Consider the following 20,591-nt stretch of genomic DNA (forward strand, 5'->3'; position numbering starts at 1 on the left):
CTGAGCTTTCCCAATGGCTCAGAGAGTAAAGAACCTGCCTGCAATGCAGGAGACACAGGAGACTCAGGTTCAATTCCTGGGTCAAGAATATCCCTGGAGAAGGAAATGGCAAGCCACTCCAGTGTTCTTGCCTGGAGAATCCCATGGACAGAGGAGCCTGGCAGGCTACAATCCATGGGGTCCCAAAGAGTCAGACATGACTTAGCATGATGCACAACAGTCCAGACTTGTCTAGCTGTTTTGTCGACAACAATAAGCATTCCTTAAAGATAAAGTCACTATGGTCGGGGTTGCCTCGGGGACAATAGGACCCTGGCTTTCAACCTTGATATCACTGCATTCTCATTTGATTTAAGAGTCTGCACTCAAATCTTGAAATCTTAACCTCCTTTCAGTACAAAAATCACTGTCTTTATCATCATTCCTATATGAAGCACTGCATGCTACTGAATATTATGGTGTAAATGAAGGGACAGGAGAAAAGCTAAAGGCTCACTTTTTCTGTTAGTGAATCTGATCTATACACTGCTCTTAAGTTCCAGGCCACCAAATCGCTGAGTCACACTCACACACAGTCACACTCTGGCTCTAACCTCATCTATTTCAGTTCAATCACCACTTTCCTTTAAAAAAATTTTTTATTTTAATTGGAGGATAACTACTTTACAATATTGTGATGGTTTTTGCCATACATCAGCATGAATTGGCCACAGGTATAGATGTGTACCCCCCATTCCTGAACCCCCCTCGCAACTCCCTCTCCACCCTAACCCTCTGGGTTGTCCCATAGCACCAGCTTTGGGTGCCCCTCCAGTGATTGCACTGGCCTTGTTTCTATTCTTACCTTCCGAGAACTATTCTCCACCCAACAGTCATGAGTCATATCAAGTCTTCCCACACTTGAAACCCTCAAGGGGCATCTCCTCAATCCTAAATGCTGGTTAGGGTCTCAGGGGGCTTGTGTCTCATACAAGCTCACAGATTAGTCTTCTTAAATACCTGAATGTTGCCATCTGCTGCTGGGGAAGTAGACACCCAAGGCTTCTGCCAGGACCAAGAACAAGCCATGCCAATAGTACCAGCCAAATGCTAGTCACTGCCACTGATGCCAAAAAAATAAAAGAGTTGCTACAGCAACTGCCAGTGATTATGTCAAGGTTCCCCATGAGGAATTTGGACTATCTCATGTCACTGTCACATTTCCAGCACTGCTCTCCAGACTTGGACAGGATCCTGGCACTTTATTCCTTATATCCATTGGCATTCAGAATTTTTAAATCTCTTCATTTCAGACTCTCTGCCATAGGATGGAAGCATCTGTGAATCCAGTCTTAAAGGTATTCTTCCACTCATGGCTCGATTTCTAGAAGACTGGTCAAAAACAAGTGCAGTACCAAATTTTTCCCTAGTCATTACCCTGAGACTTCGTTGGAAGAAGAGAGAAAAGAGTCCTAAAACTCAGCTTAACCCATAAATAATTCTCATCCCATCATCCTGGAAGCTTAGCTTCGGTACCTTTCAGCATTTGGAGCCAACACCAAAAGTATTAACTCTGCTTTATCCACAAGTGAACGTGCAATTTACATATGTGTTCACAATCTCCATTAGTCTTTTTTAAAGTGAAGTATAGTAGCTGTAGTTGCTTATTGCCAAATTCAGACTGAAATTGAAGAAAGTGGAGAAAACCACTAGACCATTCAGGAATGACCTAAATCAAATCCCTTATGACTGTACAGTGGAAGTGAAGAATAGATTTAAGAGACTAGATCTGATAGACAGAGTGCCTGATGAACTATGGATGGAGGTTCATGACATTGTACAAGAGACAGGAATTAAGACCATCCCCAAGAAAAAGAAATGCAAAAAAGCAAAATGACTGTCTGAGGACGCCTTACAAATAGCTGTGAAAACAAGGGAAGTGAAAAGCAAAGGAGAAAAGGAAAGATATACCCATTTTAATGCAGAGTTGCAAAGAATAGAAAGGAGAGATAAGAAAGCCTTCCTCAGCGATCAATGCAAAGAAATAGAGGAAAACAATAGAATGGGAAAGACTAGAGATATCTTCAAGAAAATTAGAGATACCAAGGGAACATTTCATGCAAAAATGGGCACAATAAAGGACAGAAATGGTACGGACCTAACAGAAGCAGAAGATATTGAGAAGAGGTGGTAAGAATACACAGAAGAACTGTACAAAAATGATCTTCACGACCTAGATAATCACGATGGTATGATCACTCACCTAGACCCAGACATCCTGGAATGTGAAGTCAAGTGGGCCTTAGAAAGCATCACTACAAACAAAGCTAATGGAGGTGATGGAATTCCAGTTGAGCTATTTCAAATCCTAAAAGATAACGCTGTGAAAGTGCTGCACTCAATATGCCAGCACATTTGGAAAACTCAGCAGTGGCCACAGGACTGAAAAAGGTCAGTTTTCATTCCAATCCCAAAAAGGCAATGCCAAATAATGCTCAAACTACCACACAATTGCACTCATCTCACATGCTAATAAAGTAGTGCTTAAAATTCTCCAAGCCAGGCTTCAGCAATATATGAACCGTGAACTTCCAGATGTTCAAGCTGGTTTTAGAAATGACAGAGGAACCAGAGATCAAATTGCCAACATCCGCTGGATCATGGAAAAAGCAAGAGAGTTCCAGAAAAACATCTATTTCTGCTTTATTGACTATGCCAAAGCCTTTGACTGTGTGGATCACAATAAACTGTGGGAAATTCTGAAAGAGATGGGAATACCAGACCACCTGACCTGCCTCTTGAGAAACCTATATGCAGGTCAGGAAGCAACAGTTAGAACTGGACATGGAACAACAGACTGGTTCCAAATAGGAAAAGGAGTATGTCAAGGCTGTATATTGTCACCTTGCTTATTTGACTTCTATGCAGAGTAATGCTGGGCTGGATGAAGCACAAGCTGGAATCAAGATTGCCGAGAGAAATATCAATAACCTCAGATATGCAGATGACACCACCCTTATGGCAGAAAGTGAAGAGGAACTAAAACGCCTGTTGATGAAAGTGAAAGAGGAGAGTGAAAAAGTTGGCTTAAAGCTCAACATTCAGAAAACTAAGATCATGGCATCTGGTCCCATCACTTCATGGCAAATAGATGGGGAAACAGTGGAAACAGTGCTGACTATTTTTCTGGGCTCCAAAATCACTGCAGGTGGTGATTGCAGCCATGAAATTAAAAGATACTCCTTGGAAGGAAAGTTATGACCAACCTGCTGCTGCTAAGTCATTTCAGTTGTGTCCGACTCTGTGAGACCCCATAGATAGCACACCACCAGGCTCCCCGTCCCTAGACAGCATATTAAAAACAGAGACATTACTTTGCCAACAAAGGTCCATCTAGTCAAGGCTATGGTTTTTCCAGTGGTTATGTATGGATGTGAGAGTTGGACTATAAAAAAATCTGAGCACAGAAGAATTGATGATTTTGAACTGTGGTGTTGGAGAAGACTCTTAAGAGTCCCTTGGACTGCAAGGAGGTCCAACCAGTCCATCCTAAAGGAGATCAGTCCTGGGTGTTCATTGGAAAGACTGATGTTGAAGCTGAAACCCCAATACTTTGGCCACCTGATGCGAAGAGTTGACTCATTTGAAAAGACCCTGATGCTGGGAAAGATTGAGAGCAGGATGAGAAGGGGACGACAGAGGATGAGATGGTTGGATGGCATCACCAACTCGATGGACATGAGTTTGGGTGAACTCCAAGTTTGGGTGAACATGAGTTTGGTGATGGACAGGGAGGCCTGGCGTGCTGCGGTTCATGGGGTCACAAAGAGTCAGACAGGACTGAGCGACTGAACTGAACTGATAGTTGCTGTACATTATATAAGTTACAGGTGTATGATATAGTGATTCATGATTTTTAAAGGTTATACTTTGCTGCTTCTTCATGAAAACACCAACTGGCGGATGACGCCAGTCCTCTGGGAGGACCCGCAGGCTCCAGGGGCCCTGGAATGGGAGGCCGCGGTGGCTTCCAGGGAGGCTTCCGCAGTGGCGTCTGGGGCAGGGGTCCTGGCCGGGGTCGGGGCCCGGTCAGAGGCCGTGGATTTCGTGGAGGCAAGGCCGAGGACAGGAGTGGCTCCCGGTTACCAAGCTGGGCCTCCTGGTCAAGGACATGAAGATGAAGTCCCTGGAGGAGATCTATCTTTTCTCTCTGCCCATCAAGGAGTCTGAGATTATTGACTTTTTCCTGGGCACATCCCTCAAGGATGAGGTTTTGAAGATTATGCCCATGCAAAAGCAGACCCGTGCTGGCCAGTGGACCAGGTTCAAGGCATTTGTTGCTATCCGGGATTATAACAGACATGTCAGCTGGGTATTCTAAGGAAGTAGCCACTGCCATCCATGGGGCCATCATCCTGGCCAAGCTGTCCATTGTCCCCATGCTAAGAGGCTACTGGGGGAACAAGATCGGCAAGACCCACACGGTTCTTTGCAAGGTGACTGGCCGCTGTGGCTCCCTGCTGGTGCTCCTCATCCTTGCCCCCAGAGGCACTGGCATCGTCTCCGCCCCTGTGCCCAAGAAGCTGCTGCTGATGGCCGCCATCGATGACTGCTACACTCCTGCCAGGGGCTGCACCGCCACCCTGGCAACTTTGCCAAGGCCACTTTTGATGCCATTTCCAAGACCTACAGTTATCTCACCCCTGACCTCTGGAAAGAGACAGTGTTCACCAAGTCTCCATATCAGGAATTCACTGACCATCTTGTGAAGACCCACACCAGTGTCTTCATGCAGAGGACCCAGGCCCCAGATGTAGCCACCACATAATTTTATAAAGAGAATAATAAAGTGAATGAAACCAGAAAAAAAAAATAAAGATTAAACTTCATTTATCAGAGAAGGCAATGGCTACCCACTCCAATACTCTTGCCTGGAGAATCCCATGGACAGAGGAGCCTGGTTGGGTACAATCCATGGGGTCGGGAAGAGTTGGACACAACTGAGTGGCTTCACTTTCACTTTTCACTTTCATGCATTGGAGAAGGAAATAGCAACCCAATCTAGTATTCTTGCCTGGAAAATCCCAGGGACAGAGGAGCCTGGTGGGCTGCCGTCTGTGGGGTCGCACAGAGTCGGACATGACTGACGCGACTTAGCAGCAGCAGCATACTTCATTTATAGTTATAAAATATTCACTGTTTCCCATGCTGTACAATATATCCTTGTAGCTTATTTTATACCTAATACTTTGTACATCTTATTCGCCTGAACATTGCCCTTCTCCTCACAGGTAACCACTTCTTTGTGCTCTGTATATTAATCATCATCAGTCTTGACCTCATCCTTCAGGAGCTTGGCAAACAATTGGTGAGTGCCCTGTAAAATAGTTCCTGGATTTTTGGAGAAGAAAGCATTTTAGACTGCTGACCACCGACTTTCACCTTCTATGGAGAGACCTACACAAGCTTCAGTGCTGGTGTTGTTTGTCCATTCTTCTAGACAGAACTAGTCCAACTTTTATCTCTTCTCTCTTCTCTGTACTGCTGCACAAATCTTGACAATGTCCAGCTTTTGCCCTCATGTGTGTGTCATCTTCCACTCACAAGACTTCTCTATCAGGGCTAAACTCCACTAGCAGATGAGACTCCCCAAACTCAATCAGCTTCCACTTTCCTTCCTGACTCACGGGCGAACTGGAGGATGCCCTGCCTAACAGGCTCTACCTAGAACTAAAAGCAGTTCATCTATAGCAACAGAGGCAATATGTATTTCTCCTCCAGCATCATTCTTTTCTTTTATCCACAAACTGCTAATGATGCAGATGAATTCTTTTAAATTTCTTACCTTTTTACTTTCAGAATCACATGCTGAATCAACACAATAAATCTATATGAGTAATACAGAAGATCCCCTAGAAATCAGATAGACCTAGCTTAAAAAGGTTCAACTACTCATAGTGACACAATATTTTAAAAATGTTTCTGATTCAGTTTTCTCACCAGTAAAAGGGGATAATACTAATAGCACCTTATTTGCTTAGAGTCAGGAATAAAATCATTTATACAACTTTCGGACCCATTTAGCAAATAGGAATGATTACATGATGATGATGATGGTGATGATGGTAGTGAAAACATTAACGGGGAAAAAAGTCACAAAGCCACAAGATTTAGGATATCGATGTGTTTATTGAGACTAAATAAACATAACTCCATAATTATTAACATAAATATTACTATTCACCTTATAATTAAGTAGAAATATTTTATAATGCTTCCATAAATAAACCCATATTAGTAAAGTGACATAAATAATAAGACATGTACTTATAACAATAAATTAATTCATAAATATAAAGTATTGATTATGGAAATGAAGTTATTTAGGGGCTTTTTCTAAAGAGATAGAAAGTAATCTTTTTTGTGGGGAAATAGTTAAATTTCTGTGTATAAAACACTGACTACAATAAAAAGTTATTAATATGCTTGGAAGGTCTAGCTTCTGATGATATGGATACAAGTGACATTGTTCTCATTTTGAAGCTAAGCCAGGGGTTTTTTTAGAATTTACACAGGACTGTGGAGTTTGGCTCTCCCCTTTTCCTTTTGATAAAACCTCGGGGGATCTTATTGTTTAGCAGGTGAGAAAGGTTAGTAACCCATTTTCCAGCCTTGGTCTACTTGAGCACATTCACGTTTCAGGGTTGTAAACAGCAAGTTCAGTTCTCCAATGACTTTAATCTCTCCACTCTCTCCAAGCTGTGAAAATAAGAACACACAAGTATTTCAGCATTTATACCATGTTTTCTAAAGAGAAACAAATTAGAAAGAGATGAGATGGTTAGGTTGTTGGAACAGAAACCAAGTTTTAACATTTTATAAAAGATTAGTGATAATACCCTTTTTCAAAATATATGACCTGATCTGAGAGGGCACCTATGGGCATCAGTCTCAGCTGGTTGATGTGTTAAATCACTGCTTAACCAGAGCAAGCAGGTAGAGGCTGTGGGGGGATCTGGGGGACCCAAGCACCACTCACCCCTCCTTGCCCTGCCTCTGAGCCCCATGACTGTCTGTGACCAATCAGTTAGTATAACCACTCAACTCCAATAGTCTTGAATCAAAACTACCACATGTACCAAAACATGTGGACTATTTCTGTTTCCACTTTCTTGACCAAGGTGGGGGAAAACAAGTTTTCACTTTTGTGGGGGAAATATCAAATGCCTCCTATCTAGTTGCTTTAATGGTGAAAGGCCAGATACAGTCTAACACCCTTTCTTTCCTCCTCCTTCCAAGTAGTAGGCAAAAGAGTCTTTTAAACCCCATGGGAGAGGGAACACAAGTCTAAATCCCCTCCTCTGAAACTTGTCTAATCTATTAAATGTGCTCAAGATTATTTCAAAGAAAACAGCAAGCCTAAGTCATCATTGTCCTCTAGACTTCGGTCTTTCTCTTCCTGCTTTTTCCCATCTTTCCACCTTTCGATACTTCCTTTGACATAATGACAAGAGATATTTTTTTTTAATATCTCAAAGACTCCCAAGATGATAAAGAATTCTACTGTCTGTTCTCTGTTCTGCTACAGCCTGCTTTCTGCTTTTCTTCAGTGACAGGGGATTACTATCCCCCCAAGATGCCCTCCCATTTCATAGTGCCGACCAGTGTTTATGCATGCTGAGATTTCTCTGAATAATATTCCTCTCTCACTAGGCTTTCTGGAACTACAGGGTAAAAAAAAAAAAAAAAAAAAGCATAACAACTCATCCACATGGCAACTGATTGCCTATGTGTAAGTCAATTCCTTCAAAATGGATTAAGAGCTTTAAAATCTCTGTTTTCCCACACAAATCACCATCAGCTTTTTGTCTCCCACACTCCACTTTTCTAAAGACAACAAAGTAAGCTCATATGAAGAATTTTTCACACCAGAAATGCAAAGTACTTCTTGGCTATGGCATGCTAATATTCAGCCCTCTGTGTCTAGCTAATCATTCTATGACAAGAGAATTTATCTTCACAATGAAAAAAACAAATCCTTCAGTTATCAAAGGAAGACATTGACAATGTTCATTAAATCACATTCAGGAAGAGATACTTTTTATTTAAAAAATCAAGATGGAAAAAAGGGGGAATTGAGGTTACGCTTGTTACTGAAAATTCCATCAACCAGAGCATTCTTGTTTCTGAGGTTTAATTGTACCTGCTTACCAAATCATCACTTTTGCTACTGCTCATGGTAGCTCTGGTTTTTGGATGAGTCACAGCAGCTGAGCTAAGCCTTCCCCTGTTGTTCTTTCCCCCCAAATAGGGCCACCTGACCATATCATTCTCTGTCAAAATATACACTAACCTATATCAGATAGATGCTCATTAGCACATTGTCGAGGGAAGGAATAGACCAGGAAAGAAGGAAAAGGAAAGAGGAAAAAAGAGGGCTTCCAGTGTGGACATTCGTTTCCCTACAATGAATCCATTACTAATAGTAATATTTCTATTCTATTTGATACTGTGTAAAAGAGACTGGGGGGACATTCACTCTCACTTTTAAGTTAAAACCAATAGCTGCTGGGTATTTTAATAGTTAAATATAAGTATCAAACCATTCCAGAAATTCATCCTATGTGAAAGTCCAGCTCTTTTATTATGGCTGTTCTAGGTATATTTCTCCAAGTTTTACATCATCGTGTGAATGACTTCAAAATTCTTTCAAATAAGTTTTACCCAGTTTTCTGGTTTTGAACAAATGCTTCTTCAGACTAAATGAATCAGTAGGTATCTAAAATTTCCCTAAGAACTAATGAGACTAAGTATAATGTCCAGCACTTCTGGCCTGGATGGGATTCAGAGGTCCTGCAGTCTATTCTGACTCTGACACTGGCCATCCCTAGCACATGGGTGACAACAAGTCAATGACTTAAGTTCCCAGCCAGTTCTAGAATTTGCAAAATTTGGAAACTGACTTATAAACATGTAGACACATCTACGGAGAAGGCAATGGCACCCCACTCCAGTACTCTTGCCTGGAAAATCCCATAGACAGAGGAGCCTGGTAGGCTGCAGTCCATGGGGTCGCTAAGAGTCGGACGCGACTGAGCGACTTCGCTTTCACTTTTCGCTTTCATGCATTGAAGAAGGAAATGGTAACCCACTCCAGTGTTCTTGCCTGGAGAATCCCAGGGATGGGAGAGCCTGGTGGGCTGCCATCTATGGGGTCACACAGAGTCAGACACGACTGAAGTGACTTAGCATAGCATAGCATAGCATAGACACATCTATCCTTAACGTGCACTTGAATAATCAACCCAATGGCAGGAGAGTCAAGTAAAAAATCATGACGTGGGAGAAAAAAGGAAAGAAAGGGAAGAAAAACAATATTTGTCTCTTCTATCAAATGATTTAGTACTAATAGTTGTTAGTAGTACCTTTTTCACTGTGTTCTTCAGATTCTGTACATTTCTCTGGATGTGCTGGTTGTCAGACTCAACATGCTACAAAATGGAAATGAGAGTAACAAGTTTAACATTGTTGTACTGAAGATTTTGAAACTCAGCCTTCCTAACTGAAGTATGTTACAATTCATCTGGAATTAAAGTTCTTAGCAATTTTGCCCACAATGACCTAGATATCAATAGTGACCTAGATTTTCTGACCTCTTCAATTCCCTGGGACACCAAAATCCAGTCATTTCCCTTACACGGGACCTCACTTCACCTTTGGACAACCCTACTGAGGTTGAAGTTTGTGGAAAGAGCGGAGTGGTTTATGCAAATCCTGTCAAGAATAAAACCATAACGGCACCTCATCAAAAACATGGGCTCAGAACAAGAAACCTACATAAAACATCTTATGTGAACAGGGCCCTCCTCAATAAATACTAGGCCCCCTTTGCTCAGCCTACTCCACCAAAATATTTTTCTTAGTTTTCAATATTCAGAGGCATCAAACTCACACACCTCTGATTTTGTCACTTCCATTATCAAAAGGGCAGCAGTCTTCATCCACCCACCCACTGCCGAATATTAAATCTTGTTTCTCCCTTTCTCTCTTTCCCATCTCCTCCCTCCATCAACTTATATTCAGTGAATCCATTTGCACCAATAGGTATTTTTCCTTACAGCTCCCAACACCTTTCTCATCTCACATAGTCTGAATCGCTTTTTCCCAGCAATTCGAAATGAGCCTCCTGTGGTCTTTCAGACCCTGCCCATCACAATCAACTCAATATGTGACTCAATTAAAGCAAAAGCAAACAGGTTGTGATGCCAAATGATTTCTGTAATGGTGTGACGGAGGCACCTCTCACTACCAGCATGGAAGGAGCACTGGGGTGGGAAGGAAGAGGGTTCTACACAGAAGAAAGAGGAAAGGCAGGCACCTGGGAGGATTGGACTTAGGCTGGAGAAGAACTTACACATTGGCTTAGCTTTTTGCTGAGCCTGGAGAAGAAGGGCACCACCTTTTCCATATAGGGGTGGAATTTATCGGATTGGGGGAACAGCACCTCTTCAAGAATAAAGTTCAGCACCTGCTTCAGCACGTAGCAGCGCTTCGTCACCTGCTGGTGAAAGTGAAACAGCAGGGCTCAAATTAGGTGACATTCACAAGACGCAGCCCATCCTCACCACCACTCCAAGTAACCACAAGTGGCATCACGCCTATGGCTTACATGGATTCCGTGGAACAATTTGTTCCCAATGAGACGAACATCTGTGATGTTATCTGCCAAACTAGCCTGGAAGAGAAGAAAAGACTAAGTGCCTGGACATCATAAAGCTAGAAGAAATGTGTGTAAGCAAAGCTGTACTCTGTCCCCTCTTCCCATAGCAGCACTGTGAAGACTAAAGAAAGGATTCTTTAGTGCATGGGTTTAAAATGATGCTCAGGGGTTGAGGGGAAGGATAAATTAGAAGTTTGGGATTAACATACATACACTACAATGTATAAAATAGACAACTAATAAGAAGTTACTAAATAGTACAGGGAACTATACTCAATATTTTATAATAACCAATAAGGGGAAATAATATATAAAAGAATATGCATATATTATATATACACATATATATGTATATTTATACATATATATAGACCTGAATCAGCATGCTGTACACTGGAAACTAACATGACCCTGTAAACCAACTATACTTCAAAATAAATTAAAAAAATAAGATAGAAAAGTATAATGTACAGCATAGGTAATATAGCCAATATGTTATAATAACTATAAATGGAGAATAATCTTTAAAAATTGTGGATCACTATGCTGTATACCTGGAACTTAAATAATACTGTCAATGAACTATACTTCAGTAAAAAAGAAAGAATGGATTTAAAGCTCCTAGAATAGAGCTCATAACATAGTAAGTGATCAAAAATGTCAATTTCTTTCTCTTCAAAAAATAAAAGAATGCTTAGAGAAGTAAAGGGAACCATAAACAGTCAGATGGGTTACTACATGGCTCCTTTGGGGGTAAAACTGAATGCACATATCCTAATGGGCAAAATGGAAGGTCTTGAGGTAAAGCTTGATCTCCAAAAAGTCTTAAAAGAGACATAGAAAATGATGACAGGTATACCAGCAGCGATTAATGTTCATCTGTTAAAGATCTTAGATGTCCTCTGAAGAAATTTTAAGAACGATTTAGGTTCCAAGTAGATAAGATGCAAAAGAGAAAGACTGAGATGAGTACCTCCTGAGCCAGAGTGAAGGTGTGGTTGAAGATGTAGGGCTCCTGGAAGTCGGACTCGTTGAGCCTACAGTGCGACGTGACGGGTGCAGCCGCTCCTCCCTGGGAGCACAGCACCATGACAAGGAGGCAGCCGGCGGCCAGAGTGTCCCTGAGGGGAGAGCTCACAGGTTTCTGCAGGGCAGCCATCGTGGACAAAGCAAACCTGAGCAATGGGTGACCAGGGAAGAAGAACCTGGTATCAAGAGAACGAGAAACAAAATCAACATCAAGGGAAAAAAGTATCCCGAATAGACCCAGCAAGCCAATCCTACCAAGTTCGATGGAGGACTTACCTGTATCGAGGTTTCTGCTTGTGATAGGAAAGTAGAAGCTGCTGCTTTTATAGCCCCCAGGACACCAAATTGTGTGTGTGAAAAATATGACATCAGCAATTATCTAATTTCCAGTGCTGTCTTCTGAGAACTACCTAACCACCATAGGAGCCCACAGAGCACCACCTCCAAGCCTTCCCACCTTGATACGCCAGCATTTCCCTAAAACGTCACTATTAGGCCCCGGGGCGTGCTTTTACAGACAAATCCCAGAAAGTTTCTAAACCCTACATACTTTTCAAAGAAAATGACTGCTTTGTCTTTGTAGATTCCAGGTTTAGTTTAAAATTTTCTGATCTCCTGTAGTGAGTAAGCATTTTGGTCACGGACTCATTTTCCTAGCAGCTTCATAGATTCTTATCTCTTTAGAGGTGATCAAACAAAAAAGACCTATATCCTTTACTTTAAAATAAGCAGTAATGACAGCTTGGAGACAGTTCCATTTTTTAAAATTTTATGTCCTTTTTTAAAAAATATGCTGAATGCTGAAGAAGACTTAAATTTTAAAAGTAGCAGTATTGGCTAACATAATTTTCCTCCCATTCTATGGCATTAAGTGACCAAACAATTACAGTAGATACAAATATATCTTAAATTTTTCATTAAATCATAATCAATATCAATTTAAACTTGAAAATATTAATGCTGAACAATCTGATCAGTATTTTTCTTAACATGCAAGTATTTTAAGAATACAGTCAAGTAGTTCATTTTACCTGCACTCATTCTAAACAACACACAAGTCCCCCCCCCAAATGTTTCCAAAAACCTTATAACACTTTTTATTATATACATGAAAGTCTAAAGAAGAGAATCTGGCAATTTAATGATTACCGGTGGTTTTTATTAAAATACATTGAACTCTAAATAATACCTAAAACTGAAACCTTCCCAAGGAGGTGGGAACAGGGAACAAGGGCCCTGATCTATTGCTAAGGGAAGGAATGTAAATTCGTGCAGATTAGTTTGATCAGATTTTTCTTTTTGCAACAAGCTTGGATCAGGAGCATCAAAGAAGGCATGTGAATAATTGTAGAAATTTGAGCATTTTGTGAGATTGCACAGGCCTTCGGCAAGGAGCCACAGTGAAGAGTTAAGAGAGCATGAGAACACTGAGTATTTGGGAAGGTAATTAAAAAGGAAGGTTAGGGAGAGTACTTAAAAACCATACCATTATACCCACTGTACAAGTTTGCTTGAGCTAATTCATGAATGCCAGATGAGAAAACTCTTCTTTTCCAATTTCCTACTATATATGATATGACCATTTTTGTCCAAAATGCTATATAATTATATTAGCATTCGAGTTAAGAGTTAAGCTCTTAACTCTATGCATAGTTAAGTTCTCTATATAGAGTTAAACTATATAATGGATTAAATTAGGCTTCTGTTGGTTTGCCTGGGAACCTTACAAACATACATAATTTTGTTCCCAGCACAAAATAAATTCTGACATTATTGAATTATATGCTCTTGAGGGAAAAGTCTATCCCTCTCTTTCATCTTTGTATCTCCAGCACTTAGAACAGTGCTATACACATAGGAAGGACTTGGTAAGAGCATATTGAATGAATAGATAAATAGATTAAATAATTTACTAAGTGTCTTTGGGAACCTGCATGGAGGTAATTTGGGAATTGCCTTCTTTTGTTGGGGTTTGACCCAGTGCTACTTGCCAGATTCATTAGTGTTCCCGTATAAGGAATAAATAGTTGTGAAACAAAAATAGAATGTCAGAAAATTGCAAACCAGTCTTTAGTAGCAGCAATACATCCATTGTTCATTATGTGGCCCTGATGAACAATCATCTTATTAGTAAGATAGTGTTAATGGAGCCAAGATCTTAGATTTTAGTGAGCTTGACAAGGCCTACCAAGGGGAAAGTCTGCTCTAGGGCTGTAGGTGGATTTCCAAACCATCATACAAGGAGTCTCACAAGTACGTGCTATTAGGAGAGACAGTAGACACATCATAAAACTGCTTCTGTGAAAACAACTATTCATAGAGACATGTGTGTGCTAAATAATTCCAGATTATTAATGTGTCTTCTCTGAAGTTATTTCTTGGTGAATTTTCAAGTCTCTCCCAGAAGCCACACTGGATAAAGGGCAGCCGCAGCATCATGCTCCCTGACCCCAGACAGATAGACTGTACCCGTGGTTGATCTTAGCTACACGCAACGATCTGCCTGGCCTAATGCAGATCAGCCAGGGGTAACCAGAGTGTGAGTGAAAGATTAATAAAGAGAACCGTTTCTAGTCTCCAGCCAGAGGCAGGCTTTGTGTCTCATTCAAACACCATCCCAGCACCTAGTGAAGGAGGAAACAGACAGAACAGCCTCCATCTTGGGCTGGACAGTGGACTTTGAGCTCTATGCCCAGTATCTGTGGAAACGACATACCAACTGGAAAACCAGGCCCCCTGGATGGAAGAGCCCCAGGGCTCGTACCTAGACTCTCTGTTGCCTAAAAGAATACCCTAATTATCTGTGTAACCAAATAGAATCATAAATTCTATTATGCTTATTGGGGTATGACCACAGGCCTATTGATAATTGTCCACTGTTAACTACCTAGGCTTAAGGCATATGAATCAGGGGTTAACTTTGATTGTATCTTTCTTTTCCTTTGTTCAGACTAGTTTCAGGGAATTTGGGGAGGTGGGTTTGGGCACGTAAACTTAGGGTATATAAGATTTTCAGAAAAACTGGTCCAGGTCCTTGGCTAAGAGGAGACTCTGCCTTGGGCCCGCCGGTGTAATAAACTGCACTCCACTATCTGCATTGTCCTGAGTGAGTTTGTTTCCCAGAACGTGTGGCTACAACATTTGATGGGCCGGGAAACTCCTCACTTTGAGGAGACAAGTCCCATTTGGGACTACTCCGAGGCCTTGCGGTTCGAATCTTCTAGAGGGGGGAAGGTGCCTCGCCCTTCTGGAAGGATTTTGCTTCTCAATGCCTGGACCTTTCATGTTAGCAAGAGGTGGACGGCAGCAGGGGAACTGAGTACTCAGGTGAGGAGGAAACCACCCGGTAGGGTGGGAGAGGGGGCCTGATCAGCCCCCTGGGAGGGATTAGAAGGGGCACAGACCCACAGGAGCCTGGAATAGGCAGGTGGCAACGATTGCTTGGTGCACAGGTTGACGAGCGTGTTAGAGCTCAGGAAGGAAATTTGTGAAGGTCATTTAAGAGGTAGTGTCCACGCCGTCTTGGGGAAAATTATTACCAAGCAATTGCCAGGGGATTTTTAGGAAAAGAAACTTGGTTTTTGTGTGCTCGTATTCTGCCCTCCCCAAGGAGGTGTCCCATCTGCTATGAAATTCTTGACCCCTTCGGAATTGTCAGGCTAGAAGGAGGGGGATACATAAGTGAGTACGAATTGGCTTTTCCGGAGACAGCCTGGGACATGGGATATTTAACCCATCTGTATTTTCATCCGCACCTGATCAAGCCCACCAAGGCAGAATGAACTTTAAAAGTTAAAGGAGAAACAGTCTTGGACCACGTGGTGTTCTGGTTTGGCAGTGCTGACCGGCAGGTGAAGACATGCCAATCCCCCTTCTCCCTCTGGGATCTGGCCAGGTAAGACTCTTCTCACCCCAATTAGGAAGGAGGCAGAATGGCAATTCAAGTGTCATTGAGTGGCAAATATCAGAAGTACATAGGGTACTGAGAACTTTGTAGACAGAACGAAAAGGAAAAGTAGAAGAAGGTCCAAGAAGGTAAGCAAGATGGGGGGAAGTGAATCTAAGTCAGCTTTATTGGAGTGCATGATTAAAAATTTAAAGAAGGGATTAGGAGGAGACTATGGGGTGAAGATGAAGCCTAACCTCCTCCACATACTCTGTGAGGTCGAATGGTGCCCTATGGGAGTAGGATGGCCACCAGAGAACACCATGAACTTAAAAATAGTGGAACCAGTCTATACAGTAGTCACAGGAGAGCCAGGACACCTGAATCAATATCCATATATTGACTCATGGCTAGGGTTAGCTCAAGACCCTCCTCCTTGGACAAGGTTCTGTATCCAGAAGGGAAAGGGAAAAATATTAATGGCACAAACATTGACTGATGATAAAAAAGGAAATTCTACAGGATTTGGATGGGGATGACCTGACCCCTCCCCATACTGGATAATGACGCGCTTGCCTCCCAGTGCTCCACCAGGACCAGAGGCCGCCTTAATGCCCCATCCAGGGCCAGGTGAAGTTCCTGCAGCAGCCACTGCTCTTCCACCAGCTCTCCCAGAGTTCGTAGAGCCGCCGTTTCGGCAGGCTCCAAACCCAGCAGTGGAGACCTCTGGTCAATGCCCCCAGAATTCCACCTCAGCTGGACCTCCTAGATTGTATCCATCTCTCCCGGTGAGTACTGATGGGAAGGGGGAAGAAAACACAGCAATTAGACAGAGGCTGCACTCTGCCAAGGAACAGGGGGAAAGAACCCCGCTACAGATGCCCCTCAGAGAGCTACAACAGCCTTCGGTTCAGGACGCATGGGGCACTACCATCAGCCCCCTGTAGCCTAGTATTACCAGCCATTTTCCTCTACCAATATATTAAACTGGCAGAGACATGCTCCACCAAACTCGGGGGAGCCACAAGCCATGATTAGGCTAATGGAGACTATTTTTCGAACCCACCGCCCTACATAGAATGACATAACCCAACTACTAGTCTCCCTTTTCAGCACTGAGGAAAGAACAGGATCCTGAGGCCAGAAAATGGTTAAGAGAAATGGCACCTGAGGGTACTGCAAACCCACAGCAGTGGGCAAAACTAGCCACCCCCGATAAGAGGCCCAATGGGGACTGTAACACAGAGGAAGGGAGGGGCCACCTGGAGAGATATCAGGTGACTATTTTACAAGGTCTCAAGAGGGGGGCCCGAAAAGCTATGAGTATTGCAAAACCCTCCCAAGTGATTCAAAGGGAAAGTGAATCACCCTCTGAGTTCTGTGAAAGACTGTGCGAAGCCTATAGACTTATAAGCCAATAGACCCAGCCAGAGGCTGCTGGGTCTCAGATGGTGATAAATGCAGCCTTTGTATCTCTAGCCTACTCTGAAAATGTCAGGTGTGGGGACACCAAGTGACTCATGAATTTTTATACATCCCTGAATGCCCAGTACCTGTTAGGAAGAGACTTACTGTCTAAATTGGGGGCACAAGTGACCTTTCCCCCCAAGAAAGACCCACTGTTCGAGTGGGCTCAACCACCTAATTACTCTTCCTCTCAGTAACCCCTCAAGATGAATGGAGGTTGCACAGTCTCCCGGCAAGGAAACCGGAGGGGCTAAACAGTCAAGAGAGAGTGTTAACTCAACAATTCCCTGAGGCCTGGGCGGAAGACAACCCACCCCCCTGTCCCCCAGGCTTGCAAAACAAGTCCCACTAGTAATAGAACTCAAACCCGGTACAATTACATCAGCACCCGCCTTGGGCCTGGCAGGCCTTGCTAAGCCGTTTACTCTTTACGTGACTGAAAAGGACAGGGTGGCTATGGGAGTGTTGTCCCAGACTATGGGGACATGGGACAGACTGGTGACTTATCTCTAATCAGCTGGACAGTGTTGCCACTGGGTGACTGGGATGCTTACGGGCAGTTGCTGCAGTTGCCTTACTGGTCTGGGAGGCAACCAAGCTTACTTTGGGCCAAGATTTGTTCATAAAAGTCCCGCATGAGGTCAACATTCTCCTGTGAGGGGACCTCCATAAATGGCTGTTAACATCCCGGATTGCTCAATACCAGGGACTGTTAGGTGAGAACCCCCATGTTACTACTGAGACTTGTCAGGCCCTGAATCTGGTCACTCTCTTTCTTGTGGGAGAAGGTGGGCCCTCACATGATTGCAAGGAAATATGCCAGCAGACCTGACTTGAGAGACCAGCCAATCCCGGACCCAGATTGGGTCCTGTACACCAAGGGCACCAGCCTGGTGAAACAAGGACAATGACTGTCGGGATATGCAGTAGTCATGGAAGAAACCATCGTTGAGGCTAGCTCTCTGCCATCACACTGGTCCGCTCAACTGACCGAACGATATGCTCTAATCCAGGCCCTCTAGCTGTCAAAAGGACAAATCTCAGAACTGCACTGCCTGCTCACAGGTCAATGCTGCCTCTGGCACAGACGGAAACCTCCAGGGATTCAGGTAAAACGCTCGCTGCCCTTTGAACACCTGGAAGTGGACTTCACTGAAATGAAACCTCACTGACACTACCATTACCTGCTGGTCATAGTATGTACATTCTCGGGATGGGTGGAAGCTTTTCCTACCCGGACTGAAAGAGCATCAAAAGTAGCCCAGTGCCTGCTTAGGGAGATAGTTCCCAGGTTTGTATTTCCTACCAGCATTGGATCGGACAACAGCCTGACTTTCATAGCTGATTTAGTATAACAAGTAAGCAAAACTTTAAACATCAAGTGGAAATTACATACAGCATATAGGCCCCAGAGTTCTGGGATGGTGGAAGGAACCAACCAGACACTTAAAGAGACACTCTCCAAGTGGATCTTAGAGACTGACTGTTCCTGGGTGGACTTGTTTCCGACGGCTCTGCTCAGACTCAGGATGACCCCACAGTCCCATGGCTCTTCTCCATACAAAATTGTGTATGGGAGGCCCCCTCCTGTAATAAAACAGGTGTCAACAAATTTGCCTCAGGTAAGGGGCCTTAGAAAGCATCACTATGAACAAAGCTAGTGGAGGTGATGGAATTCCAGTTGAACTGTTTCAAATCCTGAAAGATGATGCTGTGAAAGTGCTGCACTCAATATGCCAGCAAATTTGGAAAACCCAGCAGTGGCCACAGGACTGGAAAAGGTCAGTTTGCATTCTGATCCCAAAGAAAGGCAATGCCAAAGAATGCTCAAACTATTGCACAATTGCGCTCATCTCACATGCTAGTAAAGTAATGCTCAAAATTCTCAAAGCAAGGCTTCAGCAATATGTGAACCGTGCGTGAACTTCCTGATGTTCAAGCTGGTTTTCGAAAAGACAGAGGAACCAGAGATCAAATTGCCAACATCCGCTGGATCATGGAAAAAGCAAGAGAGTTCCAGAAAAACATCTATTTCTGCTTTATTGACTATGCCAAAGCCTTTGACTGTGTGGATCACAATAAACTGTGGGAAATTCTGAAAGAGATGGGAATACCAGACCACCTGACCTGCCTCTTGAGAAACCTGTATGCAGGTCAGGAAGCAACAGTTAGAACTGGACATGGAACAACAGACTGGTTCCAAATAGGAAAAGGAGTAAGTCAAGGCTGTATATTGTCACCTTGCTTATTTAACTTCTATGCAGAGTACATCATGAGAAATGCTGGACTAGAAGAAACACAAGCTGGAATCAAGATTGCAGGGAGAAATATCAATAACCTCAGATATGCAGATGACACCACCCTTATGGTAGAAAGTGAAGAGGAACTCAAAAGCCTCTTGATGAAAGTGAAAGAGGAGAGTGAAAAAGTTGGCTTAAAGCTCAACATTCAGAAAATGAAGATCATGGCATCTGGTCCTACCACTTCATGGGAAATAGATGGGGAAACAGTGGAAACAGTGTCAGACTTTATTTTTTGGGGCTCCAAAATCACTGCAGATGGTGACTGCAGCCATGAAATTAAAAGATGCTTACTCCTTGGAAGGAAAGTTATGACCAACCTAGATAGTATATTCAAAAGCAGAGACATTACTTTGCCAACAAAGGTTCGTCTAGTCAAGGCTATGGTTTTTCCTGTGGTCATGTATGGATGTGAGAGTTGGACTGTGAAGAAGGCTGAGCGCCGAAGAATTGATGCTTTTGAACTGTGGTGTTGGAGAAGACTCTTGCGAGTCCCTTGGACTGCAAGGAGATCCAACCAGTTCATTCTGAAGGAGATCAGCCCTGGGATTTCTTTGGAAGGAATGATGCTAAAGCTGAAACTCCAGTACTTTGGCCACCTCATGCGAAGAGTTGACTCACTGGAAAAGACTCTGATGCTGGGAGGGATTGGGGGCAGGAGGAGAAGGGGACGACAGAGGATGAGATGGCTGGATGGCATCACTGACTCGAAGGACTGAGTCTGAGTGAACTCTGGGAGTTGGTGATGGACAGGGGGGCCTGGCATGCTGCGATTCATGGGGTCTCAAAGAGTCAGACACGACTGAGCAACTGAACTTAACTGAACTGAACTACCTAGGCTTAAGGCATATGAATCAGGGGTTAACTTTTATTGTATCTTCCTTTTCCTTTGTTCAGACTAGTTTCACGGAATTTGGGGAGGTGGGTTTGGGCATGTAAACTTAGGGTATATAAGGTTTTCAGAAAAACTGGTCCAGGTCCTTGGCTAAGAGGAGACTCTGCCTTGGGCCCGCCGGTGTAATGAACTGCACTCCATTATCTGCATTGTCCTTCTGAGTGAGTTTTTTTCCCAGAACGTGTGGCTACAACACTAGAACAGTGCCAGACACATGGCAGGTGATGAATGATGAATATTCACTGATGCACGGTTATACTCCTTCCTGACTCATTGGCCAATGCTTAGAAATCCACAGTCCATTCCTTTAAAGTA

General features: G+C 43.2%; 1 protein-coding gene and 1 pseudogene across 1 annotated transcript in view; one reads left to right on the plus strand and one right to left on the minus strand.

Moving 5' to 3' along the window:
- Positions 1 to 3,932: 3,932 nt before the first annotated feature.
- Positions 3,933 to 4,837, plus strand: LOC102390039 (annotated as a pseudogene).
- A 1,331-nt stretch (positions 4,838 to 6,168) lies between these two features.
- The window catches only part of IL22 (interleukin 22), a 28,583-nt gene continuing 14,160 nt past the window's right edge, over positions 6,169 to 20,591 (minus strand). The window contains exons 2-6 of the mRNA XM_025283921.3: positions 11,673 to 11,904; positions 10,649 to 10,714; positions 10,394 to 10,540; positions 9,405 to 9,470; positions 6,169 to 6,738 (exon numbers count right to left, since the gene is read on the minus strand). Coding sequence (XP_025139706.1) covers positions 6,631 to 6,738; positions 9,405 to 9,470; positions 10,394 to 10,540; positions 10,649 to 10,714; positions 11,673 to 11,858 — 573 coding nt within the window. The 5' untranslated portion in view covers positions 11,859 to 11,904 and the 3' untranslated portion in view covers positions 6,169 to 6,630. The remainder of the gene's footprint in view (positions 6,739 to 9,404; positions 9,471 to 10,393; positions 10,541 to 10,648; positions 10,715 to 11,672; positions 11,905 to 20,591) is intronic.

This window comes from Bubalus bubalis, chromosome 4 (genome assembly GCF_019923935.1).
Source record: "Bubalus bubalis isolate 160015118507 breed Murrah chromosome 4, NDDB_SH_1, whole genome shotgun sequence".
Classification (NCBI taxonomy): Eukaryota; Metazoa; Chordata; class Mammalia; order Artiodactyla; family Bovidae; genus Bubalus; species Bubalus bubalis.